The sequence below is a fragment of the Cryptomeria japonica genome, chromosome 10 (genome assembly GCF_030272615.1).
Source record: "Cryptomeria japonica chromosome 10, Sugi_1.0, whole genome shotgun sequence".
Classification (NCBI taxonomy): domain Eukaryota; kingdom Viridiplantae; phylum Streptophyta; class Pinopsida; order Cupressales; family Cupressaceae; genus Cryptomeria; species Cryptomeria japonica.
In genome coordinates, this window is record NC_081414.1 from 383,051,443 (window position 1) to 383,071,505 (window position 20,063).

Below are 20,063 nucleotides of genomic sequence, written 5' to 3' on the forward strand. Positions count from 1 at the left end.
ACACCTCCTTCTAGTTCATTCCTCAGGAAAGTGGACCTACCAAAAGGCTTAGGCTAGTCCCACCCTTCTCGTTGGGGAAGTAAACTCCACTCATCATGCACTGCCATGACATTATCAACATATATAGCATCATCATCTTCCCCAACACCTCCTTCTAGTTCATTCCTCAGGAAAGTGGGCCTGGTAGGCCAATCAACAGTGTGTGTAGGAGTTCTACGAGCCCTAGGAGTCCCAACCACACTCCTATTATCCTCTGGATCATGATTCTGCCATATAGGATTAGCCAATTGTTGTATGGTTGCGGTGAGCTGCTGCAATGAATCAACTATACGCTGTAGTCCATCCTATAACCCTCTCCTGGTTTCCCTCACTTCTCTTGCTTCATCCCATGGTGGACTGTTCTCCCTTTTATCACCCATGCCAGCAACCTCTTCTGTATTCTCATAAGATGACTCCTAATGAGTCCCAATTAATCCTAATGTTGTTTTTCCTTCAGCTACCTACGGTGGTTGCCAAGTTTTTCGAGCTTCCCTTTGGTAATACCTTCTTTCTCTGTCACTTGGTTGGATTAACAATCTGATTCAGACTCAAAAGATGGCAGGAAACCGCTCTAATACCACTGTGATATCCCTTGTCTAATCTGATGTAATTTTGCCTTCAAGGAATATTGTCAAACACTTTTTATGCAAACTCAATGCTTGCTGGTCTGTGATATCAGTCTGATTGTATGCTTGAGTAATGATGTCAATGCACTCTAATCACTTGAAAATACAACTACAATGTCAAAGCAATAGTCTAAATGCATGCATGGCTTCTCTTTGACTTCTAAAAATGCATATTTATGATTCCTATATTTGAAATATGCATCTACAGCCAAGTGACAATTTGTCATACATTTGGCATGCAAACTGATACGCAAATCAAGCATGAACATTACATCAGATCATAGGGATACAACTTTAATAACCTTTATTGTTAGACAACTTGAGTACAATGCTGGCATATTTTTACCAAGACTCTTGGCTTTACAATGTGAAACTATATACTGCCAAAATCTGAGTACAATGATCATCAACGGCAGCAACTTGGTAATAATCCAATGCAACTATAATTAACTGAATTCACAATACTTATAGGACTAAATTTGCAAGTCTAAATATACTGATTACATGCCTAAAGACTGGGATATCATGACTGATGTAAAACCTGGAAATGATGGCTGCCTGGACAAAATGACTTGTTCCTCCTTATGCTCAATGAATTTGCCACCAAATGAGTAGCACCTAGCCTCCTTGAGCATCAATAATTCTCCCAGACTTTACTTGGAATTTATTGTGCCTCCTTGCTGAAATTTGCACCCCTCAAGCTGGTCGCCCTTGTTCCAAGCATGCAGCCTTTGAAATAAATTATATCTGCACTTTGATGCTTCCAAATAATGCTTGATATGATCCTTAGGTCGCGCTAGGAACAAGAAGCTCTAATATTATCCTCGGGTCTACAAAATTAAAACCCTACAGTGAGCTGCTCAAAAACTGAATTAAACTCCTCTTTAATGCACAGATCAAACCTCTGGATGAAGTCCACAATTGAGCAATAATTCAGCTGGTATCTCACAGCCTCAAGATTGCTAAACACTGAAGAGGTTACGTTCTCCAATGCTGGATATGGCAGAAAATCCTTCTCTTCTTCCACAGATCTTCAATGAAGAATTAACAATGCTCAATAGAATGAAATCGAGTTCATTGAGGGAGTATTTATAATTCCTCCTTAGGGCTCAATTTTGCATAAAAGACATATTAATAACATTTAAAATGTTATTTCATTAAGACTTAGGCGAAACATTTTATATTTCATTAAGTTTGGCTTTCATAATTAATTCCTCAAATGGCCCCCTTTTCATGATGAATTGACCCTCAAGTTATAACATTAAACTATAATTTATATTAACACCTTTTAATAAATAATTATCATCTAGGCCAATTAAACATTAATAACTTCTTGAATATTCATTATTTTCCAATTCCGTCTGAACCAGGGGGGTCAACCACTGTGTTCACTGCTCATCCGACTGCCTTACTAAAAATAGTAAGGGTCCCTCTCTAGCATCCCCTGACTTACTATAAATAAGTATGATAAATTAACCCCTGTAGCCCACACAAATGCCAAATCCAAAATTACCAAGCTTTGGAGGAGAATAATTACCCATTCCCTGACCAAATCTTTGCCTCAAAGGACCCTCTATCCAAGCTTATGAGCCTACGAGGGTCAAAATAATAGGCTAAACCATCCAGATAGGAACAAGCTAAAAAGGGGACATTACATGCAATTGTAATAAAGTCACCTTAATGACAAGTTAATTTTTTTCCATTTTTTACTTAGCTATTTTAGTGTTGGATGACCCATGTCATGTTTATCCTTTTGGATGGTTTCATCCTCCACTCTCTATATAAGGAGATGGACCTCATTGTAATCCATATCTTGCTATTTAATAGAATATCAAATTATTGTGTTCAAATTTACTATCGGAGTAGGGGGTCATGTGAATTTACCAATTGCAGAAAAAGAGTTGTTCCTAGTAAAATTCACGGGCTATTTTTTAATTAAAAAATAATGGGATGTTCATGATTTAAGTCATGGACATCTGCGGCCATAATTTGTGAGTTTATTGATTGCAAAAATCATGTTTTTTTATAAGGAATCACAGAGATGTTTTGTATGAGTTTTTTATTTTCCTTTGTAGGACAAATCGCACCATGTTAAAAAATATCGCACCTAGTATTTTGAAAATTGCGAGTTATTCTTGGAAAGTTGTGTCGATATTTTCCTTTTAGGAAATCATGCCAAGATTCATCAACAAATCGCATTGTTTATCACTTAAAATGAGGTTTTAGTATTGTGAAAATCAGAAAATAGTGATTTCTTTTGGCTTGACGGCTAAGGTTTTAGAAGTCCACGGCTAGGGTTTTTTTCTGCATGACCTAGGTTTTCCAAACGTGGCCAGGGTTTTCAAACTAAACTTTCTGCTTTCTTTTGTTCACAGTTTGCAGGTAAGGTTTCTTCCTTATTTTTTCATGGTTTTCCTTCCGAAATTTTCAAGTGTTGGAAATATGTGCTAGGGTTTCACAAGGGATTAAAAATGTTTGTTTGATTGGACCACAATGTACTTATGGCAAAAGGAAGCCAATATTTTGGTTTTAAGGTCTTAACAATGCAAGGAAGACAATTTTGTTGCATATGCTTAATGTGCAGAATCAGCCTGCACAACATAACAATGCTAATGAAGTTAGTCTAAATGAAAGGAGATGCATACATCGAACGAGTTCTACTTTTGCAATGAGGGTAGTATTAGCATTGAATCTAATAATTGCATCAAACATCATACTTGATTCAGACAGAGATGAAGTAGACACAAAAGGTTGGACAGCCATGCACTATGCATAACACTGTCTTGAAGTAAAACGTTCTAAGGTACTTCTTGAAGCTAATGCCAACACACTTTGTCGCCATGTTGAAGATCCTCCAGAAGCTTGCTAGGAGAGCTTGGAAAGATTACTATGCCAAGAAGGATGATGAATTGCACATGTTTTAGAAGGCCCACACTTTGAAGACAGGAAGGCATCCACTATAGACAAAAACTCAAAATAAAGTTGCCTAGTCAAGTTGGGAAAATATGATCTTGAGTCATACCCTTACGAGGTTTACGCGACAACCTGATGGAGCTCTATGAGTATAGCTCAATATGGATTGTTGTCCAATGGTTTGGGAGATATGTGAATTGAGAGTTCGGGGAGATGGTAAAAAAGGAACTTGGCAAGTCACTAGCACGAGTAGGTTCAAAAATGGTACCTATTAGATAGCCTAAATATGTGTTCTCTCACAATTGATAACCCATTTCTCCTTTTCACTAGCACCAGTAGGTTCAAAAAAGGTTCCTTTTAGATAACCTAGATAACCCTTTCCCATGAAATAGTTTCATACTAATTTTCCCAATGAAGCATAGTTATATTAAGTTAGGATTTCAATTTGAGATTTCTCCATTGCAAGCAAGAACACACGACAAGAAAATGAATGCAATCAACCACCACCAGATTACCCCCTCATAAATATATGATATTGGCACTTTATACCCGATGCAATTAGAGATGCTAGTTGCCAAGAAGAAAAAAATAGACTTGATCTTAGTGCTTACATATGACAAATTAAGCCACAGAATCAAAGTACTATTTTTACATAGAATGAGATTGATTTGATTGCACCACTGCAAACCACAAGAAAATTATACACTAAAAGAAATTGCACCAAAACATGTTACCAAAGGACCAAGAATGGAGCTCCAAAAGTTCTAAAATGAGAACTACTCAACAACACCTATGATAATCTACATTTTTTGCAAAAATCAAACACCAATCGGACCACTGCGAAGAGCATGAAAATGTGCACCCCAAAAAAAAGAAAAATTGCTGTGAAAAAGGAAGTCCTTGCCTAAGTCTTGGATGTTTGAAAATTGACTACAAAGTCAAAACTATCATTGATGAGGGGGGTCAAATTCTAAAAGGATTGACTGATGTCACGGTAACTTCAACAGCACAGATGACAGAATATTCTCTAGTGGTAAAGATATCCTTATAAACAACATACACTATGGAATATTCCAGTTACTGGTTTATACTTTAATTCTAATGGAATATTCTTGTGACAACAACGAAATCTAAAGATTTTGATGGAATATTCTTTTTATTGATGGGTGACTGTGCAAGTGTGGGCGTGATGCAATCGTGTAGCCACTCCCAGGTGTGCCATGTGACACGCACTAACTGGATCTGTACCGCATGCAACTAGATAGGTACACCTACAAAACAAACTTTAAAAGAACTATTGAAAGAATTTTTTTCATTTAAAATCTTAAAAAAAAGATTAAAAGAATTTTTTTCTAAGTCGTACTAATTGACCAAATCTAAGCGAGTTATTCTGAATCATCTAAGGTATATTCTGGTTAATTTTACCAAGTTGTTTGTGACATCATGTCCATCATAGCATCAAACTTCTTTTCAATCCTTGTGTTAGGACTGATGAGCCAGCTCTCCCCTTTTTGCTTTCTGCCATAATGCCTGTTGGACTTGACAAATTTGGTGTATTTTCTGTTGAACTGTCAATGTTGCCACCTAAAACCCCTTGCACTGTTTCACTAGCTGCAAATGGGTCTATAGCTTGCTTGATTATCCATGCTTAAATGATTGATCGAATATGAAAAATACAATGAGATATCTTGCTTATCAAGACAAGGTTGAGACATAGGATTAGAAAAGATTATGACAGGTGTCTTAATCATATGTTATGAAACAACTAAACTGTCAATTATTAAATGACCCAGGTAACTAAAAGCAAATGTCAAAAAATAAGATAAGATCTGATGGCAACTAACACATTCTAGATTGATTCCCAAGGATCCACTAATGAACTAGTTGGGAAAAATAAGTTATTTCTTCTAATCTAGTATGAGTTCTTTGTTATTTCTAAGAAGCATACCAGGGAAAATGGCTAAGTTGTTGAAGATGGGTTGTTGTAAAAAGCATTGGTAAGGATGGCCCAGGAATGAAACAACGCATAGAAATTGAGGGAAGACTGCAATGTGCAAGATTTATGTACTTTGATGGAAAACTAGAAGATGGAAACTGCTCCGAAACAGTTGAAGCAAGACAACCTTGCAAGGAGAAGCAACCCAAAAACTATCCCAATAAAAGAAGCTCAAACAATTCTTTTTGTAATCTTGTGAATATATGGAATCTCCAAAGGAGGGCCCTCTTTTTAGTAAACAGGACGGTACCATTGTACCACCTCAAAGGTCAAAGTACACTATCCAAACAAAGGACAGCAATACTGTTAATGGGGAGGTAGCACATTCGCGCTCTAAGACTGCAAAAAAGGAATGTAAGTTATCTCCAAAGAGAGAAAGCATTCTAATAAAGGCAAAACTATCAAAGAAGAGTTGAAAGAATATACTAAAAGAGAATAGCTGAAGGAGCCAGATTTATCTCTACTCTATCAACATTCTGGAAGCACCCATAAAGACAAGCCAAGAAATTATGCAAAGAAAAAAATGGCCATTGATTCTTTCCATCAAAAAAGGAAAGATTATCAAGCAAACAAGAAGTAAGGAAAACCACTATCGAAATCATCATGAAGAGCAAGGCAAGAAGAAAACACCATCCAAGAGAATGGGCAATAACTGTTGCACTCGTTGCAATATGAGCAAGCGATGGCATTCAAAATGTTAAAATCTTCAATCTCAACTAAAGCCAAAGAATTGTAGAGGGTTGTCAAAGAAAGAAGAAACATCTAAGATCAAGACAGAACAGTTTGCGCACCTACATTTGGGGAAGCAAAGCACTCCAAGGTATAAGCTATTGAGAAGGATAAACCCCTAAATATATTTTCATCACCATTTTAAGTGCATAATGGTAAGAAATCATCATTGATTTTTGGATAGAGAATTTGCAAAAATAAAGATGTCTGATAAAAATTATTAACATATTGTACTATTTTAACTTTTTCATATATGAATGTTTGATGAAAAACATTGTTGTTCTATTGCTAAATACTTGGCATTTCATGCAGTTGACTTTTCTGTAAAATTGTAATTTAATAGGGAAAAAAACAATGCAATACACTAAATTTTACAATAACAAACCTTCTCTATCTCGTTGATACTTTACTTGGTTATTGCCTGCCTCTTTTATCTTCATTTCCACTAACTGCAACTCTTTTTCGGCTTCAACTGACTTTGCAAGCAAATCATCATATTCCATTTTATGAACACTGCAGTTAAGAATAATAAAGCTTCAAAAGAGCTCATTATGAAATCTTATCAATAAAAACTATGAGAAAATAGTTCCCAGATCACAATTATAAACACATCTTTTTTTATATTCAACAAATGACAACATCAAACATGGTGATACATACATAACTTATGATAAGTAGAGGTTCAAAAGGGGAAAAGACTACCACTCACCACTAGAGTGGAAAGTATGATTTTCATGGCAGCCATCTAGACCTTTCCATATGCATCATTTTATGTAAAATCTAAGCACAGTGCTATATAGTGACTCAATTATTAAAAGAAATATTTCTCAACAACCAAGACTTAAAGGTTAATAAGCATATTATCTAAAAACAGAACTTGCTTTAATAGTCACTAATTAAAAAACTACAACTAACACCCTGTTGACGTGTATTTTGTACACAATCATACACAGAATAAAATACCGACAGGCATCTTATCCTCTCTTGAGAAAATAGTCTCTAACTGCTGAAGATCTGCAAAAAGGATCAGTTAGATGGACTCCAAGGTTCTTTTAGTGGGGTCTCCACGTGTGGACAAGCTTTTTGGTGGTATGATGTGATTTGCTGTTTCCTTCAAGGCGTCTTACGGATTCAAAGGCTCGAAGATTTTACTAATTTAAAAGGAACTTTTCAAAAAAAATGAAAAAAGGACAGGGTTTAAGGAAGTCTAATCTAGCCTAACCCTATGAACGACTTAGCATGAATGAGATTTGGCAAGACTCAACCAACTTCAATTTTGCCATAAGATAACAACTCAACTGAAATTAGTGCGATCTTCTAAGGTAATAATGGTGTTCAATGCATCAAAGACCAAGGACACTACTACGAAGGTACATATCCTAGATGCGAAAATGCTTGAAGGTTAAGGACTCAAAATGTTTTCCAGTCGACCACGCAAAGCGTTCCTACAATCAGCAAGAAGCTAGTGGTTTGGATTGCGAATCCTACCAAATATCAAATCTCACACTTAGTCTTTCAAATTAACAAACTACCTTGATTGAGCGTGATTCAAGTACATCCAACAACCATGAAGATAACTTAAGAAATTTGCAACAAAACACCATAACTTCAATATTTTATTGATTTCCAAGTCATCATATACAACAATTGCTTGAACTTCTCTCTTCAAGACTCAATCTTGCGACAAAATAAAATTGCTTCTAACTCTAATCTCTCTATTACATCAACTATTATCTCTCACACTTATTCACTATTAACTATCCTCAAATGAAATGAAAAATGGGGGTATAAATAGCATCCCCAATTACAATGAAAGGTCCAGATTGAAAGTAAATCAATGGACAAGATCATGACACCTAAACCCTAATTAGGGTTTGTTACAAATGACCTCCTTTTTACTGAACAATATTAAATACATAGCCAAATATTAAATTTGCAACAAAAATCTAGGAGGTATCAACCAATGAGAAATAAGATGTCATGTCATCTGTAACAACCTTTCATCTAGAATCTTATTCCCTTTCCAATTCTCTTTCTTAGCATATGCAATGAATTTTGTCACGATTCCTTCGATTTCTGTGCTTGGAATCTCGGGAAGATTCTTGATACTCTCTTCTAAGTGGATAACCTGATCAAATGCATCTAGAAGAGTTGTGTCCCAAGTAGGTTCAAGTTCCTTTGTTCTATCAATCAGGAGCATGGTGGCATACATCTGATCATACTGCTCATCTGTAACATCTGCGTCCTTGCGAAAGATGATCTTGATTCTATCCTCAAATTCTTGTAAATCTACATCCGTCTCGACCTCGATCCTTCTGCCAAGAATGGTACGAAGTACCTCAAATACTCTGTCCTGGATCGGATTGATCACCTCCTCAACTTGACCACATCTAACACTGATGTCCTCAAAGAGAACACTCTTTATATGGAGTAAGGTTGACCACTGAAACAAACTGTGAGAATCACCTTCTAAGATCCTCTCTTGTGCTAAAATTCTTCTGGATGTGTGTCTTATAACTTTCAAGACAGGGATGACAACGTCCTTGGTATGGGCAAATGCAGCTACTGTTGCCATCAATCTGTGAATAATCTCAAGAACTTGGATAGCCTGATGGGTGATCTTCGACATCCTTGTAACAAACTCAATGGCCACCGTGTGAGATCTATCCATCCAACCACATGTACGCTGGACCAGGTTCCTGAATCTTTCTGCTTCATTGATTGATTGAAGGGGCAATGCCTGCAATGGTGATCTAACTGGATCCTGACGTCCCAAAGGTTCATTGATGTGACTGAAATATGTCCTCCATGCACCAACCTCTCTCTCAAGCTTTCTATTCTTTTCCACTTCTTCTCTAAGCTTGTCCTTCAATGCCTCAAATGTGTCGGTGGCATCATCTAAAGTCTGCTCTGCTGTGGAAGGTCCTAACTCAATAGTCTGTATATGATAGTCCTCTGCTAGGATCTCACCCTCATATTTGTCTGCTGCCGGTGTAGCTATCTGCAGTTTTCTAGATCCAATCTCATCTCGAATCATCTTGGATATCTTTGTAGCCTTCTTCTTCTCTGTTGTCAGATGTGAACGTCCAACAAGGCTCTCTAAATCAATTGCACTGTCCTTGTCCTCAATTACGATCACCTTAGTCAATCTTTCCTTCAACCAATCTGGGATATTTGATCTTGTCTCTTGAACTTGAATCTCTTTATGTACTATTTCTTCTTGTCTGGGAGGAGATGTTACTTCATTATCATTATCTAAATCATAGTCTTGGAGAGATCCATCGGATGAAACATGCTGCACCTGTTCTTCCTCCTGTCTATCATTTTGTACCATCGATTCCATGGATTCTTCCACTCGAACTGTTCTATCTTCTGGTCTGGAAGAAGTACCTGGTGTTTGATCTTTGTTGGCACCTTGCTTCTTCTTGGAAGGCTCTTTCTTTTCTGATCTTTCTTTTCTCTTCGAACCTCTCGAATGGAGATTGCCCTCACTGGCACATCGAAGGTTACCTTCACCTGAATTCCTAGGATTAGGATTGCCTTCACTAACACTGGCTCCACCTTCGGCTGGCTTTTCTTCCAAAGTAAAAGACATGGCTATGCCCTGTTCTCTCAACTTCTGATGCTGAACGTCTACCCATCTGCGAGTACAAGACAAGACTGGTGCCATCAAATCATCTAAATCCACGGCCTCGGGCTCATTCCAATTCAAACTTATTGTTTTGCTTTCTCTATCATATGAAGATTGGATGTGCCTGCCGTTGTCCTGAGCTTGGTCGGCTACTCTGTAAATCTTACATTTCCTGATGAAATCCAAAGGCAATCTAGAATGTATCTTTCGTTTCACTTCGAAATCATCTAGGAGATTCATCATAAAATCTTCAATCTGGTACTCATGTCTAAATCTTCTACCGACCGTCTCCTCTAAATGTCCATGTGGATCAAAACTATTCCTCCAAGCAAAAGATGAAAAAGGATACAAGGCTAACTCCTTCTCTGCGTCATCCATGGCTAAGACATTAGGACATACCTCAACTGAATTACCCAAAATAATAGGTACCTGAACTCCATTCTGATGTCTGTGTCTAAATGCCTTCACATATGCTGCCAACTACCTTGTTACTTCAAGTAACACAATTCTATCTGTCGGGTACCTCGGCAACATGTATGGAGGTAAAGGACATCCATGCACTCTAATGTAAGTGAACTTGGGAAACTGAATGAACCAAGCACCGTACCTCTTGATGAATTCCTGGGCATCCTGAGATAATCTGTTGTGAATCCCTCCTTGCAACGTCCTTGTGATGTTCATCGTGAAAGTATCATTGATTAACTTGTAGTTCTTCCCTGGTGGATGATGCAAGTAGGTATAGGATTCACAAACTCTGACCTCGCCGGGTCCTCTTCCAATCACTCCTTTGTGAGGTAGTCCTGCGTACTCAACGCTCCTGATTAGGGCATAGATGACGTATGAACTCATGTGGAAGGACTTAGTAGCCCTGAGTCTTCTCAACTGTACGTCTAAGCAATGGCTAATTATCCTAGCCCAATGTATTGTACCCTTTCCTTGAACAATCACCTGGATGAAGTAAAACATCCATTTCTCAAAATAGAAGGCATGAGGTGCTCCTGTAACTCTGTTGAGCATGGTAATCAAATCTCTGTACTCCTCCTGGAAATCAATCCTGTGTGGTGTGTTCGGTACTTTGCTCAGACGGGGACGACTCTTGAGTAGCCAGTTCTTGTTGATTATGCTTAGGCAAGCATCTGGATCATCATCGTACACTGATCTGGCTCCTTCAATGCTCTTGTATATCATGTCCCTGTGCTCTGGAAGATGGAAGGCTTCACTTATGGCTTCCTCTGAAAGGTACGCCAAAGTGTTTCCCTCATTGGACACAATTGTCCTGGACTGCGGATTGTAGTGACGGGCACACTCGATCATCAACTCGTGGCACTGAATGGCTGGAGGAAAACCGGCCGCCTTGATGATGCCACTCTCTATTATTCTCCGGGCGACAGGTGATGGCTTGCCGATGTAAGGGACCTCCCGGAACTTCTTTGTGCTAAAGTTCCCCAAGTTTGTATCTCCAACGTTGCTCCACTTGGACACGATCTTGGTCTCCACTTCTTCGGTCTTCTGATCTTCTTTCATGAGAGCCGAGCGACTGGTGGATGCTCCCGCCTTTGGGGTCGCCATACCTACACAACATTTCATTATAAGAAATAGATTTTGCAATAAATAACGTAAATAAGAGAGATAAATTTTAGGAAACCTCATGATAAGTCTCTAGAGTTATCATTTCCTAAAATACAACGATTGAGCCAAGAGATTTAAAATTCAAAATTTCAAAATTTGAAATATGACGATGAATGAATAAAGCAATAACAATTAAATCGCCATACCTCGATAGAGAGCTAACTCTAGAATGCAAAAACAAAATTTGCCTAGGCAAAATTGAGGTATAAGATAATCTTCAATATGATCTCCTCAAAATTGACTTCGCCACCTCTGGAGAGAACGTGATCTTCAATTATCGCCTTGGACGTGGTCTCAAATGGATCTTCAAGTTCGCACAAATAAATCTCCAAGTCTTTAGCAAATTCGCCTTAGTGTATCCTCAAGCTCGCACTTGGTGTGGTCTTCAAATTCGCACCACCTTTTGATTGCTTACGCCACCTTGGATGGAATTCGCACCTCTCCAAACACACTTCGCACTCCACACAAGATGATACTAGCGCCACCTTTGGTTTGAAATCGCACCACCTTTTGATTGCTTACGCGCCACCCTTGGATGAATGAAACTCGCACTATATTCGCCTCTTCTCAATTCGCATGAAGGAAGGTAAAATAATGATGTAGAAAATGATAATTCCACCCCCCTTATATAGCGCTTGCAATCGATTTATCCCTTAGGCCGACTTGATAAAATATAACAATTTCGAACGATTTTTAAATGATTTGCAATGACATAACAAGGCCGACTTCCATATATGAGCGTTCCAATTCGATTTTTTTATTAATTAATTAATTAACTATTAATGCCTTGCGTTTTTTTTTTTTATTTGAGAATTTCGATTTTAAATAAAGGCAAAAAATAATTAATAAGAGATAACGCCATATTAAATGCCAAATAGAAATGAATTTTCAATTTTTTAAATTGATTTAGCATTTAAAGCAAATTCGAATTGTTTTAATTTGGCGCCAAAAATATGAAAATAAAGGGACGTACCTCATCGCTCTGGTCCCTTGGAGAGGGACAGGAGCGATCCATGATTTTTGGCATGATTCTTGCGTTTTCAACGTTCAACTCCTTCATTTCCACGTCCCAAATCGATCATCTGGTGGTCCTTCGAATTTGAATTTCTTTCTTGTGCGAGCAAGTGCATCTTATGACCATTATCGCCCTGGTCCCTTGGAGAGGGACAGGAGCGATCCTAAGTTTTTTGCTTGAAATTCTCCATTTTGGTACGATCCTTTCCTTGTATCATCTTCCAAATGCCATTTAAAACCCTGTGCGTCCTTGTCTTAACGTGATTTTCAAAGAATATCATGTGTTTTGTCTAACATCGCCCTTGTCCCTTGGAGAGGGACAGGAGCGATCTCCATGTCTTCATGTTCATCTTGTATCTTTGACCTTCGAAATATCATTGTAAGGTGAATAACACCTATGCTCATTCCTTTCGCGCTTATTCCATTTGCTTTTATTATGTGTTTGGACGTATTAAAGGGACCATCGCCCTTGTCCCTTGGAGAGGGACAGGAGCGATCCATTATTTCTCCTTGATCTTGGCGACTTTTAAACTTCGATCTCCTTTGCGATGTCCTTCAAACGTCGTCCTTCGCACTTCCTAACCTCGCTTCGCCTTGATCTTTGAAGGAATATGAGTGTTTTGATAATATCGCCTTGGTCCTTGTCCAAAGGACAGGAGCGATCTGAGCTTTTACCTTGATTAGCAATGTTTGGACGTTTAAAACTCTTGCATGTTATCATCAAATGATGGCTTGAACCTTGTTTATCCTTATGGAGTCTTGACTTAGCACGTACTTGAAGCAAAACGAAGGATCCAAAGCAAATCGCCCTGGTCCCTTGGAGAGGGACAGGAGCGATATGGTCCCTAAGTCAATTTCGGTGATTATTTAACGTTTGAAATCTTCATGCATCACCCTTCTACCTTTCCGTGGACCCTCTAAGACCTTGCGAAATCTTGTCCTTACGTAAATCTTGCTCAAAATGATCAATACATCTAACATCGCTCTGGTCCCTTGGAGAGGGACAGGAGCGAAGTTCATCATTATGTGCTTGTTCTTGTTTGTACCAACTTGCAATCATCTTCATTACGTGAAATGATGTCCTTTCGACCTTCTTGGTTGCTCGAAACTTGTTTGCCTTTTGAAATCTACGCCATTATGTAGATATCGCTCTGGTCCCTTCCCAAGGGACAGGAGCGATCTGGGTCTTAGAGTGTAAATCTCTTCATTGTGATGACCTTTAAGTGCTTGTGCTCAATGAAGATGTCTTGAAATGTCCTTGCCACCCTTTGTCTTGACTTGGATCGGTTTAAACATGAACAGGAAGCAATACAATCATTGTATCGCCCTGGTCCCTTGGAGAGGGACAGGAGCGAACTTGCTCTTGTGGCCTTCATTTCACTTTGTCACCTTCCAAATTTATATTCAACGGACTCGTCCTTCTTCACTCTATTCGCCCATGCCTTGACACTGTTTGTAATTTTGCAAAAAAGGCAATTATATCAAAAATCGCTCTGGTCCCTTCCTGAGGGACAGGAGCGAACTAGGCGTTTAATACTGTTATGGACGTCCCAAAAATCTTCAATTTATATTCAACGCGTTCATCTCATGTTCTCCTTTGTTTTTGAACGTAAACTTGCCTTGACCCTTGTCTGGATTTTGCAAAATGAAGGAAATCGCTCTGGTCCCTGGGAGAGGGACGAGAGCTACAAGGTACCTCGCCCTGGTCTCTTGGAGAGGGACAGGAGCGATTTAGTCAATATAGGTCATTTTCCTTCTTTTTTTTGCATCTCAAATTATATTCATTTGGCAAAGTATCTGCCCTTGGACGTCCTCAAATCATTAAGTTTTCGAAATCTTGTAAGGACAAGACGAAATTTGAATTGTAGCTCCGGTCCTTCACTGAGGGACAGGAGCGATTTTCCTCCTGGAGGCATTTCTGTGCTCATGAAAATCTTCAATTTATATTCAATGGAAAGATCTCGTCGTTCTCCATCACTTCAAACGTAAAATTTGTCTGGACTCTGCAAGGATGATGAGATATTTGAAAATGAGCTCCCGTCCTTCACTGAGGGACAGGAGCGATTTTGCTCCTACAGGCCAAAATAACAAGATTTTTCACATTTTAACACTTCACGAGGCGAAAACAAATCAATTCCAATGCCCAGGATCAAAATTCAAAAAAGTCAAAATTTGGTCAAAATATTCGATCAGACAAAATTCACATTGACGGTCAACACTTAGACAAATTTAAGCTCTGCATGAACATTCCAATTGAAAATTAGACCATTTTGGCGAAATCATTGCATTCAAAATTTGCATTCTAGAAAAGGAAGCTCAAAAGCTCTCAAAAATGACTGGATTTTGGCTTGAAAAGGCAAAATTTAAAACCCTAAGGCTTGGCCCTAAATCCAGACAACTAACTAACTAACAAAACCCTAAAAACAAAAGCGAAAACGAGCGAAAAACAAGCAAAAAAAAGGGGGTCCCCATTTGCGATGGGGCGATGTGTGAAATGGTCACAACACACCCCCATTTAAAAATAATACAACCTTTACATGGAGGGATTTTTAATCTGCAAGCAGAAAATAAAGGCAGCATCAAGGATCCCATGGGAAACAATAATTTGAAATTTAAAGGCAATAAAGTAGAGCATAAATCTAATTAACCACAAATAAATATTATGCACTTGTATGAATTACATGTTGATATGATTGATTGTGGGAAAAACAAGACTTCAGAAAGCCCTACACATAAATCTACGAGTAGTCATGTGAATAGAAAAATGAGTGCTATTCCATTCAATGTTGCGAGAAATCCACATTTTCGTAACGCAGTTCACAAAATTGCAGAGTTTGGCAAAGGGTACACACCCCTAGGTTCAGAGGCTATCAGGACAACTCTTTTGCAGAGGTCAAAAGATAGAGTGACTGAGAAATTAGCTTATGTCAAAGCCACTTCGAAGGAAACAGGTTGCACTATATTGAGTGATGGATGGTCAAATATGTGTCAAAGGCCATTGATTAATGTTTTGGTGTCTTGTCCTGAAGGTGTTGTATTTTTTAAAGTCATTGACACCATGAACCACAAGAAAACTTCAGAGTATATTTTTCAAATATTAGAGGAAGCCATTCTTGAAGTAGGGGTGGAAAATGTGGTTCAAGTGGTAACTGATAGTGCAGCAAATTGTGTGGGAGTTGGGAGGCTGATTGTAGAGAAGTACCCATAGATATATTGGAGCCCATGTGCAGCCCATTGTCTCGATTTGTTGCTTCATGACTTGGCTAAATTCCCATGGGTAAATGAAGCTATTCATAGAGGGAGAGCAATTGCAAATTTCATACGGAATCATCGTCTCACATTGAGTGTTTATAGGCAGCATGCATCAAAGGAATTGTTGAGGCCTTGTGAAACAAGATTTGCTTCATATTATATCACTTTGAAAAGAGTGGTTGAAGAAAAAGCAGCTTTGAGATCTATTATTTGTTCCAATCAGTAGGAAAGTTCAATGCTTTCTAAAGGCCCTAAGGGGAAGAACATAGAGCAAATCATCCTAAATAGCAATTTTTGGGAAAGTGCAGCAAAAGTTTTGCTTGTATGTGAACCAATTGTTGAAGTGCTTCGTATGGTTGATGGTGACACTCCTTGCCTTGGCATGCTTTATGAAAGCATGGACCGGTGTAAGGAATCTATTCAAAAAGCACTAAATAATGAAGAAGCAGAATATATGCAGATATGGGAGACAGTTGATTGCAGATGGAAAATGATGCACACACCTTCACATGCAGCAGCTTGCTTTATGGAGCCTAAGTTGTTTGCTATTGATAGAAGGGGTGATAATGAAATCATGGCAGGGCTTTACCAAGCCATTAGCAGGTATGTACCAGATCTAGAAATTGCAGCACTAATCAGAGATCAAAGTTGGCAATACAAGAGAGGAGAAGGGATGTTTGGAGGGGCAGAAGCCAAATATGACTCGCCACATATGTCTGGATATAGATGGTGGATCGCTTATGGATCATCAGCTCTTGAACTGCAAGAGTTTGTTATTCGAATTTTGAGTCAGGGAGCAAGTTCATCAGCTCATGAGAGGAACTGGAGTTGCTTTGACCACATCCAATCCAAAAAGAGGAACAAATTGTTGACTGGAAAGTTGGGAGATCTTGTCTATGTTCACAGCAATTTGAAATTGCTAATGAACAAATCAACAAAGAACACTTCTTTAGAACAAACTCTTGAAGGCATAGCAATGCCAGATGCAGATGATCCTGACTTTGCAGATGATGAACTGAGTAGTGATACAGATGATGATGATTTGCCATCCCAGCCAAGTGCTCTTGATGACTTAGAGTTATTTTAAAGTTCTAAAGTCTTTGATTGTTATTGTACCTTTTTGACAAAAGAACATCTTTGCAATCGTGAAAGCATATGTTTCCTATGGTTTATATTTTATAAATGTGTCATCTTTTTGTAATGATTTCAAATCTATTTATCAATGTCAAACTATTTAGGCAATTTTATAGATATATTACATATATTTATTAATAAATGTAAAAAATTACATATGGCGAATTTAATTCGAATTTTATACATTTCGAATTTTTTCCTCATCGAACTTCATTCGAATTTCAAAGCTGTCAAACTTCAAATTCGAATTCGAACCTGGTGACCTTAGTTAACATGAGCAAGATGAATACAGGATCTAAGATGGTGGCAAATACAGATGAGCTATTAACTGCCTTGTCAACATTTCAGTTCGAATCGTAATGGGAGGCCTACAAAGATGCTTTGCAACAAAGCCATCCCTACACCACATCCAATCATAAAAGGGACGAGCAGGTTCAAGTATTCATTGAAACTCATGCCATCAGAAGCTACATAAGCAGAAATTACAGCACTTTCCATGCCAACAAGTTAACTGGAACATTCTGGTATTGTGCATGAGGTTCCATATCCGACCAGATTCACCAAAGGTCTGACCCAAGTTCGCTCAAGGTCCAGCCTAGGGACTGGGGTGGGACTAGGGGTACCTGTGTCAACCTCTGGGTAAACCCAATAACATAGCCGATTTTGGATTGAATTTATGATTTTTTTTAACTTGCCAAGCTTTGTTAAATTTAGCCAAGTCGCCGAATTTAAGTCAAATTGGGTCTGCCAATTTTTTTCTGTGATTGAGTATTTAATTTTGACTATGCTGAATTTAGACCCATTTCACTTTGCAATACTATCTATAAAATCTTCACAAAGGCAATTTATTTATGGCTACAGCACCTAATCCCTAAAGTGATCTCAAAGGAACAAAGGGGTTTTGTTCCAAGTAGAGAAACTGCTGAAGGGCTTTGCTTGTGCATGAAGATCTTCACTCCATTAAAACTGATCATCTCCCATCTCTTATTCTAAAATTGGATATGATGAAAGCATATGACAAAGTGAATTGGAGTTTCCTAATGAAAGTCTTAGATAAATTTGGCTTTTGCAGTAAATGGTGTAAATGGATTTTGTCTTGTATATCAGGAGCTAAATTTTCAGTTATAATAAATGGTACACCTTCAGGTTTTTCAGTGCTTCACAGGGAGGTAGGCAAGGGGATCCCTTATGCCCATTCCTCTTCATAATTATGGCTGAGGCGCTGAGCAGGTCAATATTGGAGAGGCATAATCAGGGCTTATAGAAAGGCATTCACATCCCACATACAGACATTTCAGTTACACACACCCTTTTTGCAGATGACACCTTACTATTTGGAAAAGCTGCTATCTCAAAAGCCAAACAGATTAACGAGACATTGGACATTTATTCTTCAATTTCGGGGCAAAAAATAAATGCTCAAAAGTCAAAGATCTGTTTCTTTAATTCCAAGGCAGTTGTTGGAAGGAAGATTCTTAAGATTATAAACTTTCAGTTGGCAGAGTTACCATGCACATACTTGGGAATTACATTCTTCATGGGTTCAGACAAGGTATCTTATTGGTCTAAAGTTATAGAAAGAATTAAATCAAGAGTCTCGGCTTGGAAAGCGAGGTGGCTATCATTATCAGGTTGCATATTGTTAATCAAGACAGTGTTAGCAGCAATACCGAGTTACTACATAGCTGTTCTCAAGGCCCAACAATCAGTGATTAATCAAATTGATAAGTTAATCAGGAATTTCTTATGGATGGGAAACATGAATGATGCTAAGAAAGTTCCTCTAATTTCCCTTGAGAGCATGTCATCTGCTAAATCCAAAGGTGGAGTAGGTCTAGATAACATGTCCAAGTGCAATATGGCCTTTGGAGGGAAATTAATATGGCAAATGTACTCTAAACCGGACTCCATGTGGTTCAAGTTAATGCAATCAAAATATCTAGATTCGCAAATCCCATCCAGAATCTTCACAACCTCTAATCCTCCAAATGGGTCTGCTATGTGGAATTTTATGATCTCATGCAGAAAAGTTGTTACCAATTACATCTCATGGGAAGTTCACAATGGCGAATCAGTTCACAATGGCAAATTTGACAGTAGTGGAGTATGGAATTACTAACGCATGCTACTCAGCCATCAATGCTAAGCATGCGAAAGTAAATATATCCCCTGTCAAGTGCCTCCAGTCTCCATTGCAAGCCACTCAACATTTTCAAAAGGGTCTTCACATTTTCAAAAGGGTTCCAGTTTTAGGGCTATGCATACACAGACATCTTCAGAGGACAAGGACGAAATCCGTTGCGGCATTCGGACCTACAAGGCTTCTCACAGAGCACAAATGGAGTATCTTCCGCGTAATTACAAAATTTGGGCGCCTGTTTGTGAATGGCAGCTTCCATTCTCAAGGTCCATTGGAGATGAACAGCTCAGTCAAATGTTCAAAACTCACTACTACAAATTCAAAAAGAGTGTGAGAAGAGTAATTGGGGACGAAATTCTCTGGCCCAAAGCAAGAAGGGTAGTTTTTCCTTCCCAAATCATTTCTATTTCCTCTCTAATGCTTTCGATTTGCTCCAGTCACTTCCATTGCTTCAAATGATTGCTGAAAAGGTTATTAAAGAGGTGTTTTTACAAGATACTAAGCTTCTCAGAGCTGTGCAAGCTTATGATTTGTGGAAAGGTCAAGGTCAAATTGGTGGTCTGTTCCCTCGCCATTTCTTGTTGAATGGTAGTGCTTATATCACTGTCTATGATGTCATCAAAATTTCACTGGAGGTGCAGAATTCAAATAATCTCCAGTAGGCTCTTTAGAGGCAGAGTTCAATGGTTGGAGAAGACCTTGTTGACAGAATTCGAAGGAAGGTGAATGCACTACTGGTCCTCCTTGCAAACGAGCATGATGAACCAATTCCGGTTGTTGCCCCTAGTCCTCCACCTCAAAATCCCAGAGTCTAGGCTCAAGTTGCCCCAGTGACCTTTGCCCAGGATAATGTTAGTTCCTCGTATGCTGATCCTGAGGGCAATGATCAACATATTATCCCTGCTTCAGGTCCTGAGGGTGATGGTCAAAGCAATTTCCCAGGTCCTCCTCCTCCCCTGC

General features: G+C 38.6%; 1 protein-coding gene across 3 annotated transcripts in view; it reads right to left on the reverse strand.

Moving 5' to 3' along the window:
* The window catches only part of LOC131075873 (DNA repair protein RAD50), a 235,786-nt gene that overhangs the window by 94,926 nt on the left and 120,797 nt on the right, over nt 1-20,063 (reverse strand). For all 3 annotated transcript variants that reach the window (XM_058012799.2, XM_058012797.2, XM_058012798.2), the window contains one exon: nt 6,689-6,816. In XM_058012799.2, the coding sequence (XP_057868782.1) occupies nt 6,689-6,816 (128 nt within the window). The remainder of the gene's footprint in view (nt 1-6,688; nt 6,817-20,063) is intronic.